Source organism: Leucopleurus acutus, assembly GCF_964270905.1.
Source record: "Leucopleurus acutus genome assembly, chromosome: 6".
NCBI lineage: Eukaryota > Metazoa > Chordata > Mammalia > Artiodactyla > Delphinidae > Leucopleurus > Leucopleurus acutus.
This window is the reverse complement of record NC_139149.1, coordinates 55,441,845-55,465,175: the sequence shown is the minus strand read 5'-3', so window position 1 is coordinate 55,465,175 and position 23,331 is coordinate 55,441,845. Positions and strand designations below refer to the sequence as shown.

Here is a 23,331-nt window from a genome sequence, read left to right as displayed (position 1 = left end):
CTAGGTCCACATTCTGATTAGTGAACGCATGGATGTGTTTACTTTGTTGTGATAATTCAATAAGCTGTAGGTTTTACGTGTACTTTTGTGCATGTTTCTGTATGTATGCTATACACACAGAATAAAAAGTTTACGTTAGAAAAATAAAGCACTTTTCAAACAACACCATATAAATATTTGTTAAGCGACTGATGATTGTACACTTGAATGATGGGTTTAGAGCAAATACCCATTAGGGAATTAGCTGAACTGGGGTTCCACCAAGGTGGAATTTTAAGCCAAAGTCAGGGTTCTATGCTCCCTTTTGTTGTACACATATGGCAGAGAGAGAGAGTCACTCCCTCCCTCCCTCCCTCGCTCTAGCTCTCTCTCTCTCTACCTCTCACTCTCACTCTTAGTCTCTCCACAAATCTAAACACTCCTCAGGACCAAAAAGACTGTTTAGTTTCACCTGCAAAGACAAGTATAATCTGTGTCAACTTCCAAAATGTATCCTCATACACTATTTACTTTTAGCAGTTCCCATTCAGAGTAGCCTCCTGACTCTTTAAAGTTGGCTTTTAAAACATAGGGCAGTAAGAAGTTTCTAGCAGCTAAGTGCATCTAATTCAGAAAAGCTTTAGACAATTTGAAAGGACTGAAATTCCTTAGATTTGACCCCTGAGTAAAGAATTAGATATTGGCTGGGAAAATGGAATGGAGAGAAAGGCTAACCACGTTTGGTTCTCCTTTTAATGCAACATTTTTAACTCATCTTCAATTCTGCAAAAGGGGGAAAACTGCTTGCCAAACAATAAACTCTTGCTTTATAACTGTGGGACGTAATACCAAATTCTATTTCTTTTTTTTTCAATCATAAAAAGGAATCTGAAACTATGAACTTATTCTTGAAAACAGAAAGAACATTTATTCCATATTGTTTATTACTTATTTTTTAAACACACCAAAAAACTGAAGTTATCGGAAAAGATACTTGATACGATTTCAATTTTCTTAAATTTACCAAGGCTTGATTTGTGACCCAAGATATGATCTATCCTGGAGAATGTTCCAAGAAAACCATAATTCAAAAAGAGTCATGTACCAAAATGTTCATTGCAGCTCTATTTACAATAGCCAGGAGATGGAAGCAACCTAAGTGTCCATCATCGGATGAATGGATAAAGAAGATGTGGCACATATATACAATGGAATATTACTCAGCCATAAAAAGAAACGAAATTGAGGTATTTGTAATGAGGTGGATGGACCTAGAGTCTGTCATACAGAGTGAAGTAAGTCAGAAAGAGAAAAGTAAATACCGTATGCTAACACATATATATGGAATCTAAGAAAAAAAAAAGTAATGAAGAACCTAGGGGTAAGACGGGAATAAAGACACAGACCTACTAGAGAATGGACTTGAGGATATGGGGAGGGGGAAGGGTGAGCTGGGACAAAGTGAGAGAGTGGCATGGACATATATACACTACCAAACGTAAAATAGATAGCTAGTAGGAAGCAGCCTCATAGCACAGGGAGATCAGCTTGGTGCTTTGTGACCACCTAGAGGGGTGGGATAAGGGAGGGTGGGAGGGAGGGAGATGCAAGAGGGAAGAGATATGGGAACATGTGTATATGTATAACTGATTCACTTTGTTATAAAGCAGAAACTGACACACCATTGTAAAGCAATTATACTCCAATAAAGATGTTAAAAGAAAAAAAACTGAAGTTAGCACAATGGGAGGTGATAGCTCTTATTAGTAACCATCCTTCTAAGTGGATTTTGCTCAAATTCACTATTCCCCTGGGAAATGTGAGTAATGACAGAACAGCTGGTAACCGGGGCTCAAGATCAAAAAACCAGGGGGTCAACGAATCAGGAGGGTCAGTTTACCCAGGTTACCTTCAGTTCGAAGCAGAGGAGGATCTAAGCGGTAAACAGAAGATGTGGAATCTTCACTAAGTGAAAAGAAGCCAGCAGTTACAAGAAGTGATAAGCCCTGGTCTTAAGCTGGTGACTAGTTGCCCTCTACCCGATCATCGATGGCTTGACCCTACTCCGAGGTGTGGGCCGGCTGGGGGCAGGGGCACAGCATGGGTACTGAGCGTGGCGAAAGCCTTCTGCTTGCGTAGAGCCCCACGGCGAGAGCCTGCCTCTGAGGGAGGCTAGGTCAGAGCACTGGAATCTCCTAACACTTCCTTCATTCAACTCTAAGATACAGTTCACTGCAAGGTTTATTTCAGGAGCCCAGTTCTTTCCAATAAACTACAGGTACCTACCACCAGCAAAAGAAAGCTGTATACTTTATAAAACTCAACAAAACCATGAATAAAAAATACACACACAGAAAACCACTTGATCGCCTGAACAATCCTTAGAAATAACTGCTGAGTTTATGACGGCCACCTGTACATCTATTTTTGTTCTCTTCTCCAGTCCCTTTGCAATTCTGCAAGCAGCCATTTAAGTGTGGGTGCTTAACCCGCGCTGGGCTGAAAGCGGGAGGAAAATAAAACTGGGTGCGTGGTCTCAGTAACACAGGGCAAACGTGCTGGGGAGCCATCACCACACGAAGAACTGGTCCTGGGTATCTGCAGAATGAGTTCTGCTCTCAGGAGCTCCAACCCACATTTAATGGGGAGCCCTCCAATCACATGTTTTTTTAGAAAGCCATGAAATGTACATTGACAGTGGGGCAGGCAGCACATCTCAATCACCCGGGATGCTTCTCCCCACAGCCAGCCTCCTTTACCTGTAGGAAGAGGAAGAGTAGCCATTTTTATTGTAGAAATACTCCTGGCTGGTGACCAGACCAACTTGGGCGTTACAGAGCAAACTATTAGGTGGGGTGACCAACTGTTCCAGTTTTTCCCGGGCTGAGGCGTTTCCTGGGATAGTTCCAGATATACTGGGATCAGGGGGTCACCCTACAATGGCACTGTGAGCATCCCATAGCAGCCATGCTCTCCCAGGACCTGGACCTGGGTGGGTGGCACAGAGCAAGTTACTTCATTTATCTCTATAGGCTTTGTTGTCCTGATACAGAAAATGGGAAGTAGAGATTCCTAGCTCTGCCAGTATTTCTCAAAGTGTGGTTTTCAGAACATCTGTGCCCTGAAATGGCATCTGGCAGAGGTGTTCCAAGAGGTGGTGGGATAGGGGTGGTAGGAACAGTGTGCTCTGCTTGGGGGGGGTATTTTTTCACTCTATCAATTCTATGTTTAGAATTTGCTTCACATGGTGCTAATAAGAAGCAGACCAACTTTTAGTCAATTTTATTGTTTTCTTTTAAATCTATTGGTAGGTAATACAGCCCCTTACTGCCTGCACCCAGGGCAGACCTCTCCCACCACTACCACCCCTCCCCTCCTACTTCGGTACAACACTGGTGTGTAACACATGATAGACTCAAATATGTTTTAATGAACGAGTTTTCAATTTCCTTTCTAAGCAGAAAATCTGTGACTCTGTTAAACTATCGCTGAATTAAAATAGAGGCAGTTTTTGGTAATTTGTCACTCCACAGCACTGTAGTTTCATCTTTGCCTTCCTTCCTCATTTAAAAGACAACCCACAAAAATGTCGTATTTGATCATCCTAAGATGCCCTCTATCAGCGCCTAAAGAAACTAGCAGGCTTGTTAATCTATTTACACAACAAACTTAATGATATGCTTAAACTGCGCAGAGCTGCAAAAGTGCCTTTAGTAGAAATCAGGTACAACCCCCTTGTGAACGAATTCGGTCAGGCTAGGTTAGCCGTATTCATACCAAAGGAAGTTCAAATTTGGGGGTGTAGATTTGTTTCTCTTAAGAAAAAAAATACACATATTTATTATTTTCAGCTAATTCTGAATGTCTGCATCTTCACAAGGATGATCCCAAGGACACTAGACTGAATTTCTTTCTTCTTAAGGATAAAATTAAGACAATCCACGAGGGTTAAAACTCTGAAAGAAATCAATAAACGTCAGTCTCAAGGCTTTCCTTTCTCTGGGAGGCTCTTATGAGAAAAAGAAAATGTCTGAGCTGTCTAAATAGTAACATACAATCTCAGCAAAGTGCATTACATGACTATGAGATACATACGGCCCAGCTCTTCACTAACCTGCTGGGATTATTTTCTGCTGACTACAGCTGGAAGAATCAGAATGTTCCTTGGAGGGGAAAAAAAGCGAGAGAGAGAGAGAGAGAGAGAGAGAGAGAGAGACAGAAGAGGAGAAATAGGGAAAATAAAACTCAAATGGCTATGCCAGCAACCCCAGCTACTGAAAGCAGGAATGGAGCCTGACATACACATTCATGACATAAAGGTAATGCTAGAAAAGGGTTTCAGAAATCTCATGGTAAAGTCTCATTTCTAAACCTTCAATAAACTTGAAGAGCAAGTAACTACCACCTCCACGAACTAGGCATTGCCCTAAAGGCAACGCATGCTTTCTCTCGTTTAATCTTCACAACAACCCTAAGCGTTTCAAATGGAAACTGAGCATGAAGAGATTAAGTAATTTGCTCCTAGATCTGTGTCTAGTAGGTGGCATGGCCAGAATCCAGTCTAGGTCTTAAATCAATATAAATGGTGAATTTGATGTTTGCCATTACCAGTGGTTGAAGACCCAATCAATTTTCCCTGGAGACCACGTGCAATAAAAAAACGACCATCAGGGCCAGATGGGGCAATGGGAGATAGACTGGGATATTTGCATAAGGCATCCCTCCACTGAAAGGCAGTTTCCAGAGAAAACTCCATCTAGTGGAAGACCATCTTCCTGGGCTCTCTCTAAAGGCTGAGCCCCCTGAGAAAGCTTCAGGCTCTAAGTGGTACACAGCTGCCCATCACTTGTCTAAAATCCTACCATTAGAAACCCTACCATAGTTTTCTGCCACCAAATACAAGGAAGTCTCTGACCTACAATACACTATTAACTGTTGAGAAGAAAAGGCTAAGAAGCATTCTCCTCCCTAAATAGGCATAGCGCTGAACAGATTGGGGCTTCAATGCCTCTTTAAAACTCTAAATATTTACTCTTCAACAGAACAAGTAAATCCTCCAGCTCCAGGATCAAATACATAAACAGATTCTACTGCCTCTATAAGCCATACCCTCTCCCGACCCACCCCCTGCCCCAGAAAACACATACCCGACACATGAAATCACATTACAGAATATTATTTCTCCGTCATACTAAATACTGTAGTGTACCATGTTATCAATTATTTTTTACACAATGTATATTTTTAGGAAGCAGTTGAGTCTCTTTCAACTACATTTTTGCAGATAGTCTTCTAATATCACAAAGTAGCCCCATTCCCCATTTTATAAGTGAGAATACCAAATTTCAGAGTATTCTGTTCACTACTGAATAGCTGAGAAAAGGCAGTGTTTGGATTTAAACCCAAGTTTCCAGTCTTTCTGATACCTCTTCCATTTTCCTTTTAATTCTAGTTAGGAATATACTTTTTTTTTTTTTTTCTGAAACCAAACACAAATACTTTTTTTTTATGGGGTATCATTTTACATCAGTTCCATTAAAACCTAAAACCAATTTACTGTACTCAAGTTAGGTGGCATAACAGTATTTTAAGGAATACACATTTCTAATTAAGTCCTATAAAAGTACACAACAGTAACATAATTTAAATGCACTGTCACCCTCCAGTGTATCCAAGCACTCAAAGATATCCACACTCCCACTGACACACAATATGCCCTTATATTCTCTTAATCTCCAGCATGCCTAAGTGGCTGATTCTCAATTTTCCTTCACTCAAGCTATTGTGTCCAAAACTGCCACTCTGCTTAGAGCACCAAGTCACTTTATTCTGCTTTGAAATGGTGATCTACAGAGCCACTTAGACTAGCTGGCAGCTTTTACTCTGATACTTGCCAAACTGTGTCCCTGGACAAGATTTTTGATGGTTTTCTTTGCCTCCCTCCCCCACTCTTAACGCTGTGCTGTTCCTCTGCTCTCTAAACTAAACCTCCCTGTGTTTTTAAAGGATCTGTAACAATGAGAAGCAGAAGGAACGAAGGTGGAGAGGGAGAGAGAGAGAAAAGAAGAAAGAGAGGAGAAGTAAGGGAGGGAGGGAGGGAGGGAAAAAAGAAGGAAAGGAAAGGAAAGGAGAGGAAAGGAAAGAGGGAGGAAGGAAAAAAGAATCACAATTACAGCTTCAGGACAGCAACAATAGCTTTGTAACCTGAAAACCTCACAGATAAGATGTGGCATTTATATAGGCACTGGCAAGTCACAAAATGTTACTCCTAGATCACTGTGTGAAAAAGGCCACCTAGCAAAGGAATGTATCTTCCCTGCAATGAAAAACCATTTGGGTGTAAAATAGCTAGTGGGAAGCAGCCATGTAGCACGGGGAGGTCAGCTCGGTGCTTTGTGACCACCTAGAGGGCTGGGATAGGGAGGATGACACAAGAGGGAGGAGATATAGGGATATATGTATATGTATAGCCGATTCACTTTGTTACACAGCAGAAACTAACACACCATTGTAAAGCAGTTATACTCCAATAAAGATGTTAAAAAAAATTAAAATTAACACATGTACACCTTAAAAAAAAAAAAAAAACAACCATCTGGATGTCTCCAGCTCCACCCCTGCCACAAACAACCGCCACGAGCCAACTGTGAGGAAATAAAAGACAAAGTAGGAATGGGAAGCAGGAGTGGTCCGAAAGAAATTCACTTCGAAGACCAGTAGTGAGGAAAAGAAGGTCCTCCTTTAAAAAAACAAAAACAAAAACCTGCCCAAAATATTCTCATAAATGAACCATAGAAAGCTGTGTTTTGTACAATGCAACTTTGAAAACTCCTTTTCAATAATATACTTGCCACTGCTTACAATCGATTGCCTTATAGCATACAGCATTTAAGGAAAAACTATGTTCAAATTTTCAGGTGTTTAAATCATTTGCTTACAAAAATGTTGTGCAATTAAATCAAAAAATAGAGAGGAAGGTCAGATCTACTCTTCTTCCATGGCAAAAGCTTCCATTGGAAGAATCTCTGGCCTAGGTCACTCGCCTTACTAGAATTTGATCCTATCTTCCTGGTTTGCTTCAAATGGATCGTGAACTCACTAGGATCCCTTTACTTTAGTCCGAGGGATCCTCTGAAACTATACAGTGTGCTTTTCCAAAGACACATTGCTCTCCTCTTCTGGACATGCCAATTATTAAACTGTTATATCGATAAATAGATTGTAGGAGGTTGTTTGGTTGAAGTACCTTTCAAAAAAGGCCCAGGGTACTTGAGTGCTCTCTGGCCTTCAACCTTCCTTCCATCACCCTTCATGGAAGTGATACTTATTAATAACTAGAAAACTGTCAAGTTTAGAAAATGAAATCAGGTATTTCTAGTAAATGACTTTTTCTTTAGTCAGTGAATTTTCTTTTTTTCTATTATTATTTTTTTTAATTGTGGTAAAATACACATAAAATTTACCATCTTAAACATTTTTAGTGTACAGTTCAGTGGCATTAAGTACATTCACATTGTGCGACCATTACCACCACTGATCTCCAGAACTCTTTCATCTTGCAAAGTACATGATGAAAGTACATGATCAAAGTACTGATGAAAGTACATGAGAATACTCATCAAACAATAAGTCCCCATTTCCCTCTCCCTCCAGCCCCTGGCAACCACCATTCTACATTCTGTCTTTATGCATTTGACTATTCAAGTTACCTCACATAAGTGCAACCTTACAGTGTTTGTCTTTTTGTGACTGGCTTACTTCACTTAGTATAATGTCTTTAAGCTTCATCCATGTTGTAACGTGTCAGAGTTTCCTTCCTTTTTGAGGCTAAATCATATCCTATTGCATGTATATACCACATTTTGTTTATCCATTCACCTGTCGGTCACTTAGGTGGCTTCTACCTTTTAGCTATTGTGAATAATATTGCTATGATCATGGGTATACAAATATCTCTTTGAGACCCGCACTTCAATTCTTTTGGGCATATACCAGAAGTGCAACTGCTGGATCATATAGTAATTCTACTTTTAATTTTTTGAGGAAACTCCATATTGTTCTCCACAGTGGCTGTACCATTTTACATTCCCACCAACAAGGCAAAGGGTTCCAATTTCTCCACATCATGACCAACACTTGTTATTTTCTTTTCTTTTCTTTTTCTTTTTTTTTTATAGTGGCCATCCTAACACTTGTAGGGTGATTTGCATTTCCCTAATGTTTAGTCTACTAAGTCGCTTTTATCCAAATGTTCAGAGAAACAATATAAAGGTGTTTAGGCTCTATCTCTGAGTTTTCCTTCATAAAAACCCATTCATTCTTTTTTTTAGTTTTGTTTTTAATTTTTTATTTATTTTTCGGTCTGCAATGGGTCTTTGTTGCTGTGAGCAGGCTTTCTCTAGTTGTGGCGAGCAGGGGTTACTCTTCGTTGCGGTGTGCAGGCTTCTCATTGCGGTGGCTTCTCTTGTTGCGGAGCATGGGCTCTAGGCACACAGGCTTCAGTAGCTGCAGCATGCGGGCTCAATAGTTGCGGCACATGGGCTCAGTAGTTGCAGCGTGCAGGCTCTAGGGCGCACAGGCTTCAGTAGCTGTGGTGCGTGGGCTCAGTAGTTGTGGTTTGCGGGCTCTAGAGTGCAAGCTCAGTAGTTGTGGCGCTCAGGCTTAGTTGCTCCGCGGCACGTGGGATCTTCCCGGACCAGGGATCAAACCCATGTCCCCTGCATTGGCAGGCGGATTCTTAACCACTGCGCCCCCAGAGAAGTCCCAAAACCCATTCATTCTTAATCCCTGAAACTTATTCCAAGCCCTTTCTCTCTGCCTCATCTTCCATAATAAAGTCAGGATATTATCTACTTTATCCTCTTGCATGTATCCTTTTCAGTATGTATTAATAGAATCTGAGAAGCTTCCTTCCTGATGACGAGGACTTAGGTTGTGGAGGAGAGGCAGGAGGCAGAAAGAAGTGAGTATAAACACATGACTAGAGAAACAGACAATACGAAACCATCCCGATTTAAAAAAAAAAAAAATCAGGGCTTCCCTGGTGGCGCAGTGGTTGAGAGTCCGCCTGCTGATGCAGGGGACACGGGTTCGTGCCCCGGTCCGGGAAGATCCCACATGCCGCGGAGCGGCTGCGCCCGTGAGCCATGGCCTCTGAGCCTGTGCGTCCAGAGCCTGGGCTCCGCAGCAGGAGAGGCCACAACAGTGAGAGGCCCGCGTACCGCAAAAAAAAAAAAAAAAAATCAAAGGCCACCATTTCCTACCCAAAAAGTTGAGAAGCTCATCCCAGTAGGAAAATACACATGAATTCACAGAAAGTGAAATACAAGTGATTAATAATAAATATTTGAAATAAGTTCATCATGAGTACCATAAAACACACATTACAAGAGTAACATTTTTTTCAACTTTCAAAGAAAAAGATTTCCTCAAATAATAATAATCTGCATGCTAATAAGGAAATACAAATGAATATAATCTTTCCCAAAACGAATTTGGTGATTTGTATCTATCAAGAACATTAAAATATTTATCTTTGGGCTTAGAAATGCCACCTCTGGGGAACATTCCTTAGGAAGTCATCAGTAATCGGAAGATTTATATACACAAACTGGAAACAGCCTAAGTATCCAACAATAATAGGGGGACTAGTGAAATGAATTATGGCATATCCAAAGCGTAGAATAATGTGCAGCCACTGAAAACACTTTTGAATAAGTTTAATTACATGGAAAATGTTCAGATTATATCATTACATAGCAAAAGGCGGCATATAAAACCATATATATATACAGTGTGAGCTCATGATACTTGCTTTAAAATAGGAGATCAAAGAAATTATTAGGAGATCAAGAAACCTGGTTCTAGATGCCTACCTTGTTATTTTAAGCTGTGTAAAGTTAGGTGCATTTCCTAAATTTTCTATCCTTAGTATCATCTGTAAAATATTGGGAAGATTAATATCTACCACACAGGGCTTATAAAAGGATTATACGATGTAAACCATGTAAAGTAATAAACTCATTCTAGGAAATAAATATTAGTTATTATTTTTTTAATTAAAACTAAAAACTGTAGTCACTTGCAGTAGTCCAACATAAAACAAAACAAATGGTGAGCTCCAAGTTACAACTTCAGACCACATGCCCTGGATATGCCATCATCCACAGCAGTACCCCAAAAAAGGTACTGTGAGAATCACCATTTTGTATTCAATCAGGCTATAGCACAGGCATTTGGAGAAGTCAATAGAAACTATGATGGCAGGAAAAAGATGACAAAAGAGCTTATGAAACCATTTTTTTAAAAGAGGGGATGTGGGAAAGAAGGGACCAAAGACTAACTTCAGGCATAAAGATTTTCAGGGCATCACTAATACAGAAGGATCCTTGTAATACGAGTGGCAATCTTGCTAACCTCTTATTTTTACAAATAAAAAGAAAGAAAAAATGCCCCCCTATCAACATTAAGTGGCACACTAGTTATTAGCAAACAAAATTTGGAAACTCTGGTATCTTGACTCAAAAGTGCTTAACAAATAAATTGATCAAATGAAGATGGGAGGGGAAAAAACAATATAATTTTGAGGGTCATGGCTTTGTAAGAAATAGATGACCAATAGCTTTAGAAAATCTGGTTTGCTTGGTGATGGAGGAAGGAATGTTAAGTGCGTGTAATAAACATTTAAAATCTTCTATGTACAACATGGACCGAGATTCTAGTGCTCACCAACGAAGTGCTATCAGGTGAGTAAAACAGGTAAAGAAAGCCTGAGGCAGGTGCAGTGATCTCCTATAAAGCCATGCGACTGGTCTGATGATGGAAGAAATTCATCTGAAACTCCATTATCTTGCCAAGGCCACCTGCCCTTCCCCATCACAGAAGACAAAACACTTCTGAAATACCTTTGGGACTGGAATTGAGGAAAATATCTAACCCTGTCCATGGAGAATTCAAATACTTTCAACAGAAAAGTCATTAAGTGAATTCAGGTTGTTAATTTCATCAGTCCTTGATGACATTAAATCATTTGTGATAATTTAAAGTTATCTCACCTGCCTTCCCCACTATTCTGCTGCCCGTTAAGAGTAATGTCATGTCTTTTATCCACAAATCAACCTATTACAAATAGCTACACTATTGCACCCTGTAAATACAAACCTTTTATTTTGCAAGATAAGAAGGCTGTACCAGGGGGCTTCCCTGATAGCGCAGTGGTTGAGAGCCCGCCTGCCGATGCAGGGGACACGGGTTCGCGCCCCGGTCCGGGAAGATCCCACATGCCGCGGAGCGGCTGGGCCTGTGAGCCATGGCTGCTGAGCCTGCGCGTCCAAAGCCTGTGCTCCGCAACGGGAGAGGCCACAACAGGGAGAGGGCTGCATACCGCAAAAAAAAAAAAAAAAGAAGGCTGTACCAAAGTTCTGCAGAGAATACCACCCCTTTGATTTTAGGTTGTTTTCCAATGAAACATCCATTGTAATCCAATTTTTCTACCCCAGTCAGAAACTGTAGGCGTCAACCTGTTTGTGTCTGACCCAAACTCTTGCCTCTTACACCAGTCTGGCAAAGCAGGTATCTGTAGTTTTAATCTGAATCACACAATCATTTAACAAGCAAAAAAGGTATATTTATGGAGTTAAACATCCAGGATGGATTGCATGAAAAAAGCATGTTTGTATGCAAGTTGTTCTCAAGTACTCCATCTTGGGCCATTCTGGCTGCTATAACAAAATATCGTAGGCTGGGCGGCTTATGAATAACAGAAATTTCTCTCTCATAGTTCTGGAGACTGGGAAGTCCAAGATCAGGGCACCAGCAGATTTGGTGTATGGGGAAGGCAATCTTCCTGCTTCACAGACAGCCATCTTTTTACTGTGTCCTCATGATGGAAGCAGTGAGGGAGGTCTCTGGGGTCTTTTCTAAAAAGGGACTAATCCCATATATGAGACACCACCCTCATGACCTATTCACTTCCCAAAGTCCCCACTTCCAACTACCATCACCTTGGCATTTGCAACTTACAAATAAGGATCGCCACTTATGGATTTTGAGGGCACATGAACATTTCAGTCCATTGCACACTCCAGTCTTCTAAAATATATCTGACAATATCAGCCTCCATTACAAGCTACATTATAGGAACATCCTTCAGTTATGAAACACCTGACACCCCACTTTTTCCTGGCAGTCATTCACTCACACCTCCCCTCTCTCCTCTAACCATCAGAAATACATTCTCACTTGTTTTCTCTCTGTCCTCTCCTCTCATCTCGTCTCCTCAATGACCTCACCCAAGGCTGCTGCTAAGGCAAAGATATTAAGTAAACGCATGATAAAAATTGACCCACTGGCCAGACATCCCCTCTGATACAACTAAGACACTGTTGTTCTCTGAGGATTTGGTGGCAGGAGGTCATTATTTGGCTGAATGAGCCAGGTAAGACTGGTGTCAGCCTCTGAAGAATGACAGCTCTCACATAGCTTGGCACTTGAAGAAGCAACCTGACAGGAATGAGTTGCTCATTTCTTACCCAGACATCACAAGAGATGCAGATCTACTCTGGGATCCATCTAAAAAAGGTCTGAGGAAAGAGAGCAATTGCTTTCTCTGGAGAATCTTCTTTGTTGGTTATTCTGAAAGAGTGTCGCTATTTGGATCACAAATGATAATAGCCCAAATGATTCTTTTAACTCAAATCATAATTGAAAAATACAAGAAACAAAACCATTAGCTAGGATATTTGTATGAAAAAAATCTCTTTATTCTTAGATGACTAATTTCTACCTGCAAAAAAATAACATTTAGCCTGCTTCAAAGTTTCATGAGATAACAATTAGTAAGCTTCAAATATATAGCATCCCTACAGGAATGCGATAACTGGGAAAGTGCAAGCAACCTTGGATTACAAAGGCCATCTGCTTCACTGCATAAATGAGAAAATAAGGCAGAGAGAAATTAGGTGGCTGCCCCAGTGTGAGGTAAGATTGACTAGAATGCGAATGTTCTGATTCTCAATCAGTACTTTCTGCATCTCTACCCTAAACCCACAAGGAAGAAAATGCATTAATGTTATCTTTTGTAACAATAACTCAAAAAATTTTTATTCCCAAATAGAAATTCTGCGGAACTTTAATCCCACATTTATGAATACCATAGCAACACACATTTTTTTAATGAATTTAGAAGAAGCATTTAGTATAACTCCAGAGAATGGCTCACTGTGCCTAAACAAGCATTAAATCAAAACAATTCATCAAAGACATGATAATGCTACATTATTCAATAATATTCTGCTCCTTGTCAACAAGCCAACAACATAACGGTATACACTGCAATTTTCATTCTAGGAGAAACCATCCAATTATTTTTTAAAAAAACAGATATTTTACTCAATCAGGTAATATCTATGGTGATCTTTCTGGTCCCTACCCAGAGCTAATTGTAGTTTAAAGACTAATGTAAAAACCACCAGACTTCAGGCTGTTCACAGAATCAGCAAAAAGTCATTGAATTTAGGCTGCTCCATTTTTAACCAATCATGCTGGACATTCATATTGCTGTCCATATGGTACTATAACATGGCATTGCTCTGGCCACCAGTGCCTTCACTGCCAACACCCAAACAGTGGGGGTGAAAACGGGAAAAGCCCAAATGGGCAAAGCCCGATTCAATTAATTCTTCAGTGCTTCTCTTTACGGAGAGAAATACGTAAGACTGAGGAGAATGAATTCAAATTCACAATTTTTGCCTCAACAGGGTATTAAAGACCCCCATTTAATAGAAATCAAGGTCTTGGATAATCGGCTATTTCATAGATATGTTCTCAGCTCTGAAATAAATGACAGTAGGAGATAAAAGGAATAGAATCCTGGGGGAAAGAAATCCTGGGGGATTTCCCATTACAAATCATTTCATTTTTCAAAGAGATTTACAACCAGCTTTTTAAAATCATGTTATACGTTACAGAATACTGCAAAAGAAAAACATTTACCCACAACATGTTAGAAGGGTACCGAAAGTGAGTCATACCACTGCCAACAATATCGCTTGATTCAGTTATATTGATTCAAGTCCCTGATGGGTGCTGAAATGAAGGCCACAGGTTGGATACCAGAATGTGTCATTTAGGTTTGAGAAGAGGAGAAACATGCAGAACTTGTAATTCTGGATACAACTATACCCTTGGATTTTCTGAGAAGTGAGAGAATCCCGAATGGTTAAAGACAGAGCTGTCACTACTACAGAAAGAAACAGACACCCTTCCAAAAGTCAGTAGCATCCTGTGGTATATGGGCCATACTGGATTATTATGCTGAACATTAATCATAAACTTTCACTTTCCATACAAGCTATTAAATCACTTCAATTTGGATCAATGGCCTGAAAGAAACCCACCAACTCTCTACGTATCGATATGAGGACATTTGCTGTGACTGATGGTTGAAGGCAGCTGACCCCTTTGTGTAAATTCTAAGTCATGGGATTGTGCAAAGGAAGAAAAAAATGTTCAGGAAGAGGAAAAATGAACTTCCAGTTTGCAACCATGAAATTAGCTTTTTTTTTTTTTTTTAAAGCAGAGAAAGTCAAAGTACAAAGCTATCTCCATTCTCTAACATGCATTTTTTCCAACCAAATGAACAGCCTGGAATCAGCTTTCTGCCCACAGGTCAATCGCTGACGTGGTTTTGTTTTCCAAAACATAGGACTACACATCTCTTTCAAAATGCATTAGCCAGCTAAAAGTGAGCCCAGCCAGAAATGATCAGCCAGAATTGATCAGATGTCATTCGGCAACTGTGTGGAACCCCTACTATGAGTCTCCACAGAGCACCCGGCGTTCCCAAGAGGCTCTTTTGGGACAGATTGCAAGGTCAGATATGAGTTCCCATTTTCTGTAAGTAAACATCTGCTCTACAAAGCAACTCTAACCCTGCAAACACAACACACCCACTTTCTCACAGTTACGTCTCAGCGCTGGAGAGGATCAATGACGTATCTGTGCTAGATTCCAATCATTTCAAAACAGGTCTTTAAATCTGTTCCTCTGTGCACGTCAATCTCTGCATGTGAACAGCTGACTTAGTTCTCAAGCAACAATACTGCCCATTGAAAAATACACCTTCCTTAAACAAAAGATACCTTTTGTTCCCATGAAGCATTGTCTGTTGCCATTTCCAGCAACAAATGACACAAAAGACAAATTCTGCCATCCTCAAGAGTGGTTTTGGACAAACAGAAACACCAAAAAACAGAGCAACAGCTCAAGAAACAAGACCAAGGTGAGTTGGGGGTAGAGGAGAGGTGGAGTGGAAGTGAGAAGTGGAATCTATACTCTGTGATCTAAGAAGTTCAGCCCCTACTGATGAATGGGGGACGGGGGAGGGGAAAGGAATGGGAGGTTGAGGTTTTCAGTTGAGAAAAAGAAGTGTGTTGCTGTCCCGGTTTTATTTCAATAGCACCCGGAGAGTGCGTGGCAGGCACAATCTAGTTTGGTGACTAAGACTGATTCAGTGAGTAACACAAGTTTGTTTATGACACAAAGGAGCTACCCAACCAAAACCGGCAATTACACAAACAATAATATGTTAATTCTTTTAAATTGTTTGTGTTTTGGTACCAAATTAAAGTTTGTTTATTAAATTTCATAGGAAACATCTATCAATTTAATATCACCATTTTGCAGGCTGCGCACCCGTCCTGGAAAGAAATCGCTAATGGCCCGGAGTCCTGGAAACCTACAAACTACTGTCACCTATTTCCCAGCACTGTGGTCCTGATACTCAGTGTCACTGATGGAAACCAAACAGCGGCCATAAGCCAAGGAGTCCCTGGTGAATTTCTCCAAAGCACAGTCCGGACAATCCGTGCGCCCGGGTGAAAGCATTTGGAAGTGTGCGCGGTTCCTCTGCCCTCCGGGCCGCGCGTCCGGAACGTTCCTGGCTGTCAGGTGGGTGGCGACAAGGCTCGGCAGGGAAGCGCTGCCTGGCAGCACAGCGTGCCCGCGGGGCGGAGAGGGACCAGCCCGGCGGAGTGTGGCGCGTCCCAAGGCCGGCAGTCGCTCACCTTTGTTCGCCCGCCCTCTCCGCGAGGAGGAGAGCGCGGGCCAGGCAGGAGTGCGGGGGGCTACCCCAGTGCTCCGCAGGCCCTCCCCAGCGCCTCGGAGGAAATCCGCAGGCAAGCCAGAGCCGCTCCGGCTCCCACAACCGCAGCGAGGCTGAGGGGTCAGCAACCCCTTCCCGAACACAAAGGTTGGGAGACGTAAGCGCGAGCGCTGGGGGCGCGGGTGCGTGCGCCACAGAGCACGCGAGTGTGCGTGTGCGCGCGAGGGTGTGCGTGTGTGTGTGTGTGTGTGCGTGTGCGCGCGAGGGTGTGCGTGTGTGTGTGTGTGTAGGGGGAGGAGAGGAGCGCTCGCGAGGGTGTGCGCGCGAGGGTGTGCGTCTGTGTGTGTGTGTGTGTTTGTGTTTGTGTGTGTGTGTAGGGGGAGGGGAGGAGCGCTCCAGCCCGTCTTACCTCTCGAAGATGAGCCGTACCATTAACATGCAGAAGGCCAAGGGGAAGGCGAGATAGAGGTCCTCAGCCTGCGGGAAGGTGGCTTCCTCCGTGTTCTTCAGGTCCGCCCAGGTGACATTGTGAGGGAGCCAAAACCTCTCGTTCCAGAACCAGGCTAAGATTCCTGCCATCTTGCTTTGTCCAGTCCCGTCCTGGGCTCCCGCGGCCCGCCGAGATCTCCGCCACGCAGGGCGCCCGGGGATGCGCGCGCGGCTGGCTAGAGCCTGTGCCGCCGCCGCCGCCTCCTCCGCGGCCGCTGCTCTCGAAGGCTCGCGGCGAGCCCCGGTTCTCTCCTCCCTCTGGCCGCGTTGGGAATAGGAGCCGCCTCGCCCGTCACATGGCAGCCACGGCCGCTGGCCCTGATTGGCTCGTCCTCGCGTCAAGCAGCCAGGCACACGCGGCCGGCTAGCCCACGCCCCGAGGGCAGGGCGCAGCCGCTGCGCTCAGGGCGCCAGGGCACCGCTCTGGGGAGTGCCGCCCGGCCCCGCGCTCACAGTGCTCTCGAGCGGCGCTTAGGGCAGCGACCTGGGTTCGGCCGCCCGAATCCGTTCCGGCCCCGGGGCTTGCTCGCACATGCTCAGAACGCCGGCTTCTGCCGCGCTGGAGTTTCAGGGGTTTCGGTCGGCTTCCCGTGCGCGTACAGGCGCTGGGGAGGCAGGTAGGGGTCGGGGCGATATTCAGATCCACCCTTGCGCCGAGACAGAACAGCAGAAGGAGAAGTAGGGGGCGCAAAGAGCAAAGGAGGAAGAAATAGCAGGTAAAGAGTCATCCACTCCAGCGCTTGGAGAAGGAGGGGGAAAATCGGGTTCTGGGGCAGGACGGTTTGGCAAGAGGCGTCTGCCTCCACGCCGCGCCCGTCTTTCCCCATCTCTGACCTTCCAGCCTGGTTTTACTCCGCTCGTCACCACAATCCGCGCCCCCAGGGAAAAAGGCCCGCTTTTAATTTATGAGGTAGTAAGAGAAATTAGGCACTTAACTGCTGTTTGATAACGATGAGATGATGTTGATGATGATAACAACCGCAGCCTTCTGTAAAACTGCCCCACTAAATGAACCTCTCAGAAGATGGCTCCCGACCACATTTTGGCTTGGCCCATGGGTAGTGAACCTGCACTCTGCTACTTGATGGGCTCGTTGTTAACGCCTTTTGCATCGGAAACCTTTAAGGTGTTAAGTCTTTGAGGCCTAACCCAGGCACCTTGACTCCCACGATACGTTTCCTCATTGATAGGGAAACCATGTGTGGATCAATTAGGTGGTACATGCAGAACCTGGTTCCAGGGAATACTTTGTTGATTTTTCTCACAAACGTTCATTTCCTGCCTGGTTCTGCTAGTAAGTTCTACTGGACCCTTCCAAGAGGAAAATAAACAGGCTCTTAATGCTTCTTTACCCTCCCTCCCCCTCCAGCTACCACCCTCTTTTCACTCCTTGCCTTTAAAGCGCAACTCTAAAGAACTGCCTATATCTGTTGCTTCCACTCTCTCCCCTGCATTCGCTTTCGAACTTCCATTTGAGCATTTGCCCCTCTCTGCTGCACTGAATTGTTCAAGGTCACCAATGATCTCCATGCTGCTAAACCCAAAGGTCAGTTCTCAACACCTCTTATCAGTAGCATTTGGCCAAGTTTGTCAGTAGCTGCCTTTTGAAACACTTTCTTATCTTGATTTCCAGAATCCACATTCTTTCTGGTTTTCCTCCTACCTCATGACCGCTTTTGCTGAATCTCCTTTCTGGTTACTCCTCACTCCTTAAAGTTGGTGTGGCCTAGGAGTCAGTCTTTTGTCCTCTTCACTTTTCTACCTGTGTTCATTCACTTGGTGATCTTCTCCAGTCCCATAGCTTTCAATGCCATCTGTGTGGCTTTCAGTGTCATAGTGATTGCTCCCAAATTTGTATCTCTAGCCATGAACTTCTCCTTGAACTTCAGCCTAAGTCCACTATCAAGTCAACTACTCCACTTGGATGTCTAAAAGCCATTTCCTGTCCAAACTACTAATCTTCCCCCTAATTTTTTCCCCCTCCTGTCTGGAGTCACCTTTTTTCCTTTTCTCTCTCATATCTCCTTTATAATCCATCATGTATCCTGTCACTTCCATCTTTAAACCGGAATGACACCATCTCTCACCACTTCTTCTGCAACCATCTTGGTCCAAACCACCACCATTTCTCTTCCGAGTTACCCTAGTAGCCTCCTAACTCCCAGTTTCAACACTTGTCCGTCTACAGTCTATTCTCAGCCCATGTGATCCAGTTGAAATGTAGTGAAATCACTTCTGTGCTTAAAACCATACTGCTTCCCCATTCCTCCTCGGTTGGAAGCCAAAGTCATTTCAGTGACCAAAGATGTGGCTCCATGTTACCTCTCTGACCTCATCTGTTCTCCTCTCTCATTTCCCTGTCCCTTACTCAGTGTGCTTTCATCACACTGGCCTCCCTGCCCTTCCTGCAAAACACCCAGCATGCCTTTGGGCCTTTGTACTTGCTTTGCTCTGTCTCTGGAACTTTTCCCTCAAGTATCCATGTCCACTCTTTCTATAATGCCACTCACTCGGTAAAGCCTTCCCTCGACACCCTAGTTAATCTATAATTGTCACTCCCCACCCCTACTCTTCCTAATCAACTTTCTTGCTTTATTTCCCTCCAAAGCGTTTATCACCATCTAACACAATTTATTTTTTACTTTTTTTTCAGTTGGTCTCCCCACACGCACTAAAATGTAAGCTTCTGAAAGTGAAAGATTTGTGTCTATAGCTGTTTTATCCCTAGCACTTAAAATAGTGCCAGCACATAGTAGGTACTCAATAAACTATTGAATTAATGAATCAACACTATTCTAACCTCACAAAAATCTCTAGGAGAGGAAAAAATCTGAATAAATAATAGTGTTAAATGTTTATAAATCCATGTGAAGAATAGTGTGGGCATAAAGAAGGGCTTCATCAGTTCTAAGGTGGGGTAGGGGTGGTGTCCTTGAAGTGGGTTCATCAGGGAGTAGTTCATCACCATCCTCATTTGAGACCATGCACCCAACTGCTCATTGTTACTGGTGACTTTCCAGGAAAATGCCTTGACACCAAATGCATTCTTGGAGGCCACAGAGAGGAGTTCTATTAAGGTCTCTTGCCACCTTTGTGGCAAAAGGTCATGTCATGGTGGACCCTGGCCTTCTGGACCAGGCAGACCCCCTCCATGGCTGCCACTGGTTCCTCATGTCACTCTCATGTATGACCTGACAGGACCTTGCCTTCTCTGCTTTCCCGAAAGACCCACTGTGTGCCCACACATACACACACACACACACACACACACACACACACACACACACACACACACACACACACACATATATGAGGAAGTGTTGGTTACTTAATGCCCTGGGACCTGAACTTTGATCCTGGGCAATGGAAGCCAGTGGTACATTTTCATTCTTTTCCCTCCCCTGCCCTGGGACACACACAGTAGCTTCAAACAGCCTCTCTGAAAATGTCCTGTGATACACAGCGCTCAGCTTATTTCAAAACTGTGGCCAGCTCAGGAATTGCCTTAGTATTTCCTCTCTTTCTCTGTCTCGCTCTCCATTTCTTTCATTCCTGCTTCCCTGAAATTACACCTCCCTGGAAATGCTCTTTTTTTCTAGAGAAGCCAAACTAAGATCATGTTGCTCTCCTATTCATCAACTCTGAGAAGGTGGTGAGATTTCAGGAACATTTTGAAAGATAGCTTTTGTTGGACCCTGGAAAGAGAACTCACGGCTTATCTGTGAATCTTGCACAAATCACTTAGTTTCTAAGAGCATGTTAACACCCTCCTGCGTAAATTGCAAGTACCTGTCTTGCCTATGTCACCTGGCTATCCTGAGGCTCACATGAGATAATATATGGGAAAGGGCTCGTAAACTCTTAATAACCTCTGTACACATGCACAGTGCATGTTTTGTTTTGCTTTTTTTTTTTTTTTTTTTTTTTGCGGTACGCGGGCCTCTCACTGTTGTGGCCTCTCCCGTTGCGGAGCACAGGCTCCAGACGCGCAGGCCCAGCGGCCATGGCTCACGGGGCCAGCCGCTCCGCGGCATGTGGGATCTTCCCGGACCGGGGCACAAACCCGTGTCCCCTGCATTGGCAGGTGGACTCTCAACCACTGCGCCACCAGGGAAGCCCTGTTTTGCTTTTTTATGAAAAACAATGGATGAGCAAGTGAAGCACATCTGTTGGCCAGATTTACAATCTTCAGTTACTTCCTTGTTTTCACACCTAAGGGACTGTATTCATTTAGAAGGCCATATTTTTAAAGCAATACTATCTTAAAATGGAATTTATGCAGAAAACAACAGGCAAGATAGTGAAGGATATGGAAATCTTGAGGAGACATTTAGTATACATGTTAAGTGCACTAACTTTGGAGTTTTACAAAATGTAGGTTTAAGTGCTAGCTTTGCCAATAATAGCCTATTCTTCCTTAGAAAAAGTTCTTAATTACTTAACCTTTTAAAATCTCAGTTTCTTCACATGTACAAAAGGAATAATACTATTTACCACATGGGGTTAAGGTAGGATTTAAGTGAGATCATGTAAAGTGTTTAACAATTATGTGGAGGTGGTTACCATTATTATTATGTACTGTCGCAATGTGGTGAAAATTCCATTGTTTCAGGGGAAGAAGGATCAGACTCTGCTGGGATAATTTACCTTCACGGCAGGCTGAGCCTTTCACATCTGAGGATGAGCAGGCCTTTACTTCTGAGATTAGTGGAATTAGCTTTCACTCAGCAGAGGAAGTGAGGATGATGTCAGGAAGGGAGAGACAGGGGAGTGGAGGGAGATTTCAGAAGCCTGTGCACCCTGCGTGAGATTCTTCCTGATGTTTTTGCTGCTAAGCTGCCATAACGTATTAGACACAAACTGCTGAAAACCAGTGATGTTTGGGAGAAACTTGTAAAGACACCAAGTTTTGATATAAGCGGCTTGTACAAACATGAAAGCCGGAGGATGTAAGCCGAAAAGAATTTGAAAAATTGTGGAGATGTATTTTAAATCTCAAGAGGTCAAGAAACTGGAATTTGAGTCAGGTGTTAAGCAGCCGGTGTAGTCCACAAGGATAGCTGTATCCAGTCACCCTGTGGACCATGGCAGAAACTAGGGGAAAGAAGATTGTTGGGAGGCCTGATATGTACGTTCCAAGATTGGAAGGGCTGTCAGGTGGGGGCAGTTTGACTTGATCTGTGCGGATCTAGAGGGCAGAACTTGGGACAATTGGCTTAAATATCTGCAAGGCTAATTTTATCTCGGTAGAAGAAATATGCAAAGCTGGCCAAAAATGAATCAACAGTCTCATCAAGCAGGGAACTTCCTATCATGGGAAGTGTTCAGGCAGGAGTCTACCTGTTAGATATGTTGGGAAAGCATTCCTGTCTGAAACTGACTTGGAAATGGATGCCTTCTAAGCTCCCTTTAGTACTTTGGAGCTAACAGAAAACACTATTTGGAGAAGAATCTGCCTTGCCCTATGAATTTTTGCAGTTGGAAGAAGACATGAGGCAATGCCCTAATACTTTAGGACCTCTTCCGTACTAAATTTCTACTCTCTTAGAGGGGAGAGGGAAGAGGGAAGAAGGAGTGAAGGAAGAGGAAAGAAAGAAACAGAAGGTAATTACCGTGGGACAGAAATACATTCAAAAGTTAGAAAGAGAAATTTAAAAGTCCAAAATAATAGATCACTTCTTGCTAAAATGTTCTGATAAAGCCTAAAAGGGCTTTGTCAGAGTATGTTGCTAACTGCCTACAGGATCCCAGTTGAAAACAAAATCAAAGGACTTAGGCCACATGGTTATATTGGCAGAGTCTGTTAGTTACCGGCTTCCATCCCTAGCACTTTGAACATTTTTCTGTGCTGTTTTTAGTAGTGGGAAATTAGACATCAGAAATTACTCTGTTATATGCTATTTGAGAACTGATACTACCTCAGATGACTGTGTTCTTCCTTTCCTTCATTAGTTGTTAGAGTTTAAGTTCATTCTCACGTGGATCTAAGAAGGAGGGTAGAATTTCAAAGATAACCTTTCCTTGCAATCATTTAGTTTTGCCTTCAGAACTGCATCTAAGGCAAATGTTCACGTCCATGTCTAAAATAATCATTACCAGGAAATCTCAGTATATATTAAATTAAACTCTACATGCTCATATTTGGAAAGTACACATAGTTTTAAAAGTTTTTCCCTTTGAATTAAAAAATATGTAAATCTGCATAATAACCAAACAGATCAGCCCTCTTTCATTGTTAAATTAAGTGCAGAGTAGATACCTAGATAGGGGAATCATATCGTAAATATTCCAAGGAATTAATTGATCTCATTTAATTGAATTTGAGACCAATAAATTGTAATACCTTCTGCTGCCCTAATTACATGTGACATTGTAAGCAATCAGCTCCCTGTGATGGATGTGTCTAGGCTGCTATGTTTCTATTTGTCTCACATTTTTATGATCCCTAAATTCACTTAAACTTTAAAATGCAATTAAAATACAGCATAATCGTGCTTCCCTGGTGGCGCAGTGGTTGAGAATCTGCCTGCTAATGCAGGGGACACGGGTTCGAGCCCTGGTCTGGGAGGATCCCACATGCCGCGGAGCAACTAGGCCCATGAGCCACAACTACTGAGCCTGCGCGTCTGGAGCCTATGCTCCACAACAAGAAGCCGCGATAGTGAGAGGCCCGCGCACCGCGATGAAGAGTTGCCTCCGCTTGCCACAACTAGAGAAAGCCCTCGCACAGAAACGAAGACCCAACACAGCAAAAATAAATT

The 23,331-nt window shown here is 43.0% G+C and overlaps 1 protein-coding gene across 1 annotated transcript in view; it reads right to left on the bottom strand.

Moving 5' to 3' along the window:
* CERS6 (ceramide synthase 6) overlaps window positions 1-16,793 on the bottom strand; it is a 320,250-nt gene extending 303,457 nt beyond the window's left edge. The window contains exon 1 of the mRNA XM_082840643.1: window positions 16,491-16,793. Coding sequence (XP_082696769.1) covers window positions 16,491-16,660 — 170 coding nt within the window. The 5' untranslated portion in view covers window positions 16,661-16,793. The remainder of the gene's footprint in view (window positions 1-16,490) is intronic.
* Window positions 16,794-23,331: the final 6,538 nt, after the last annotated feature.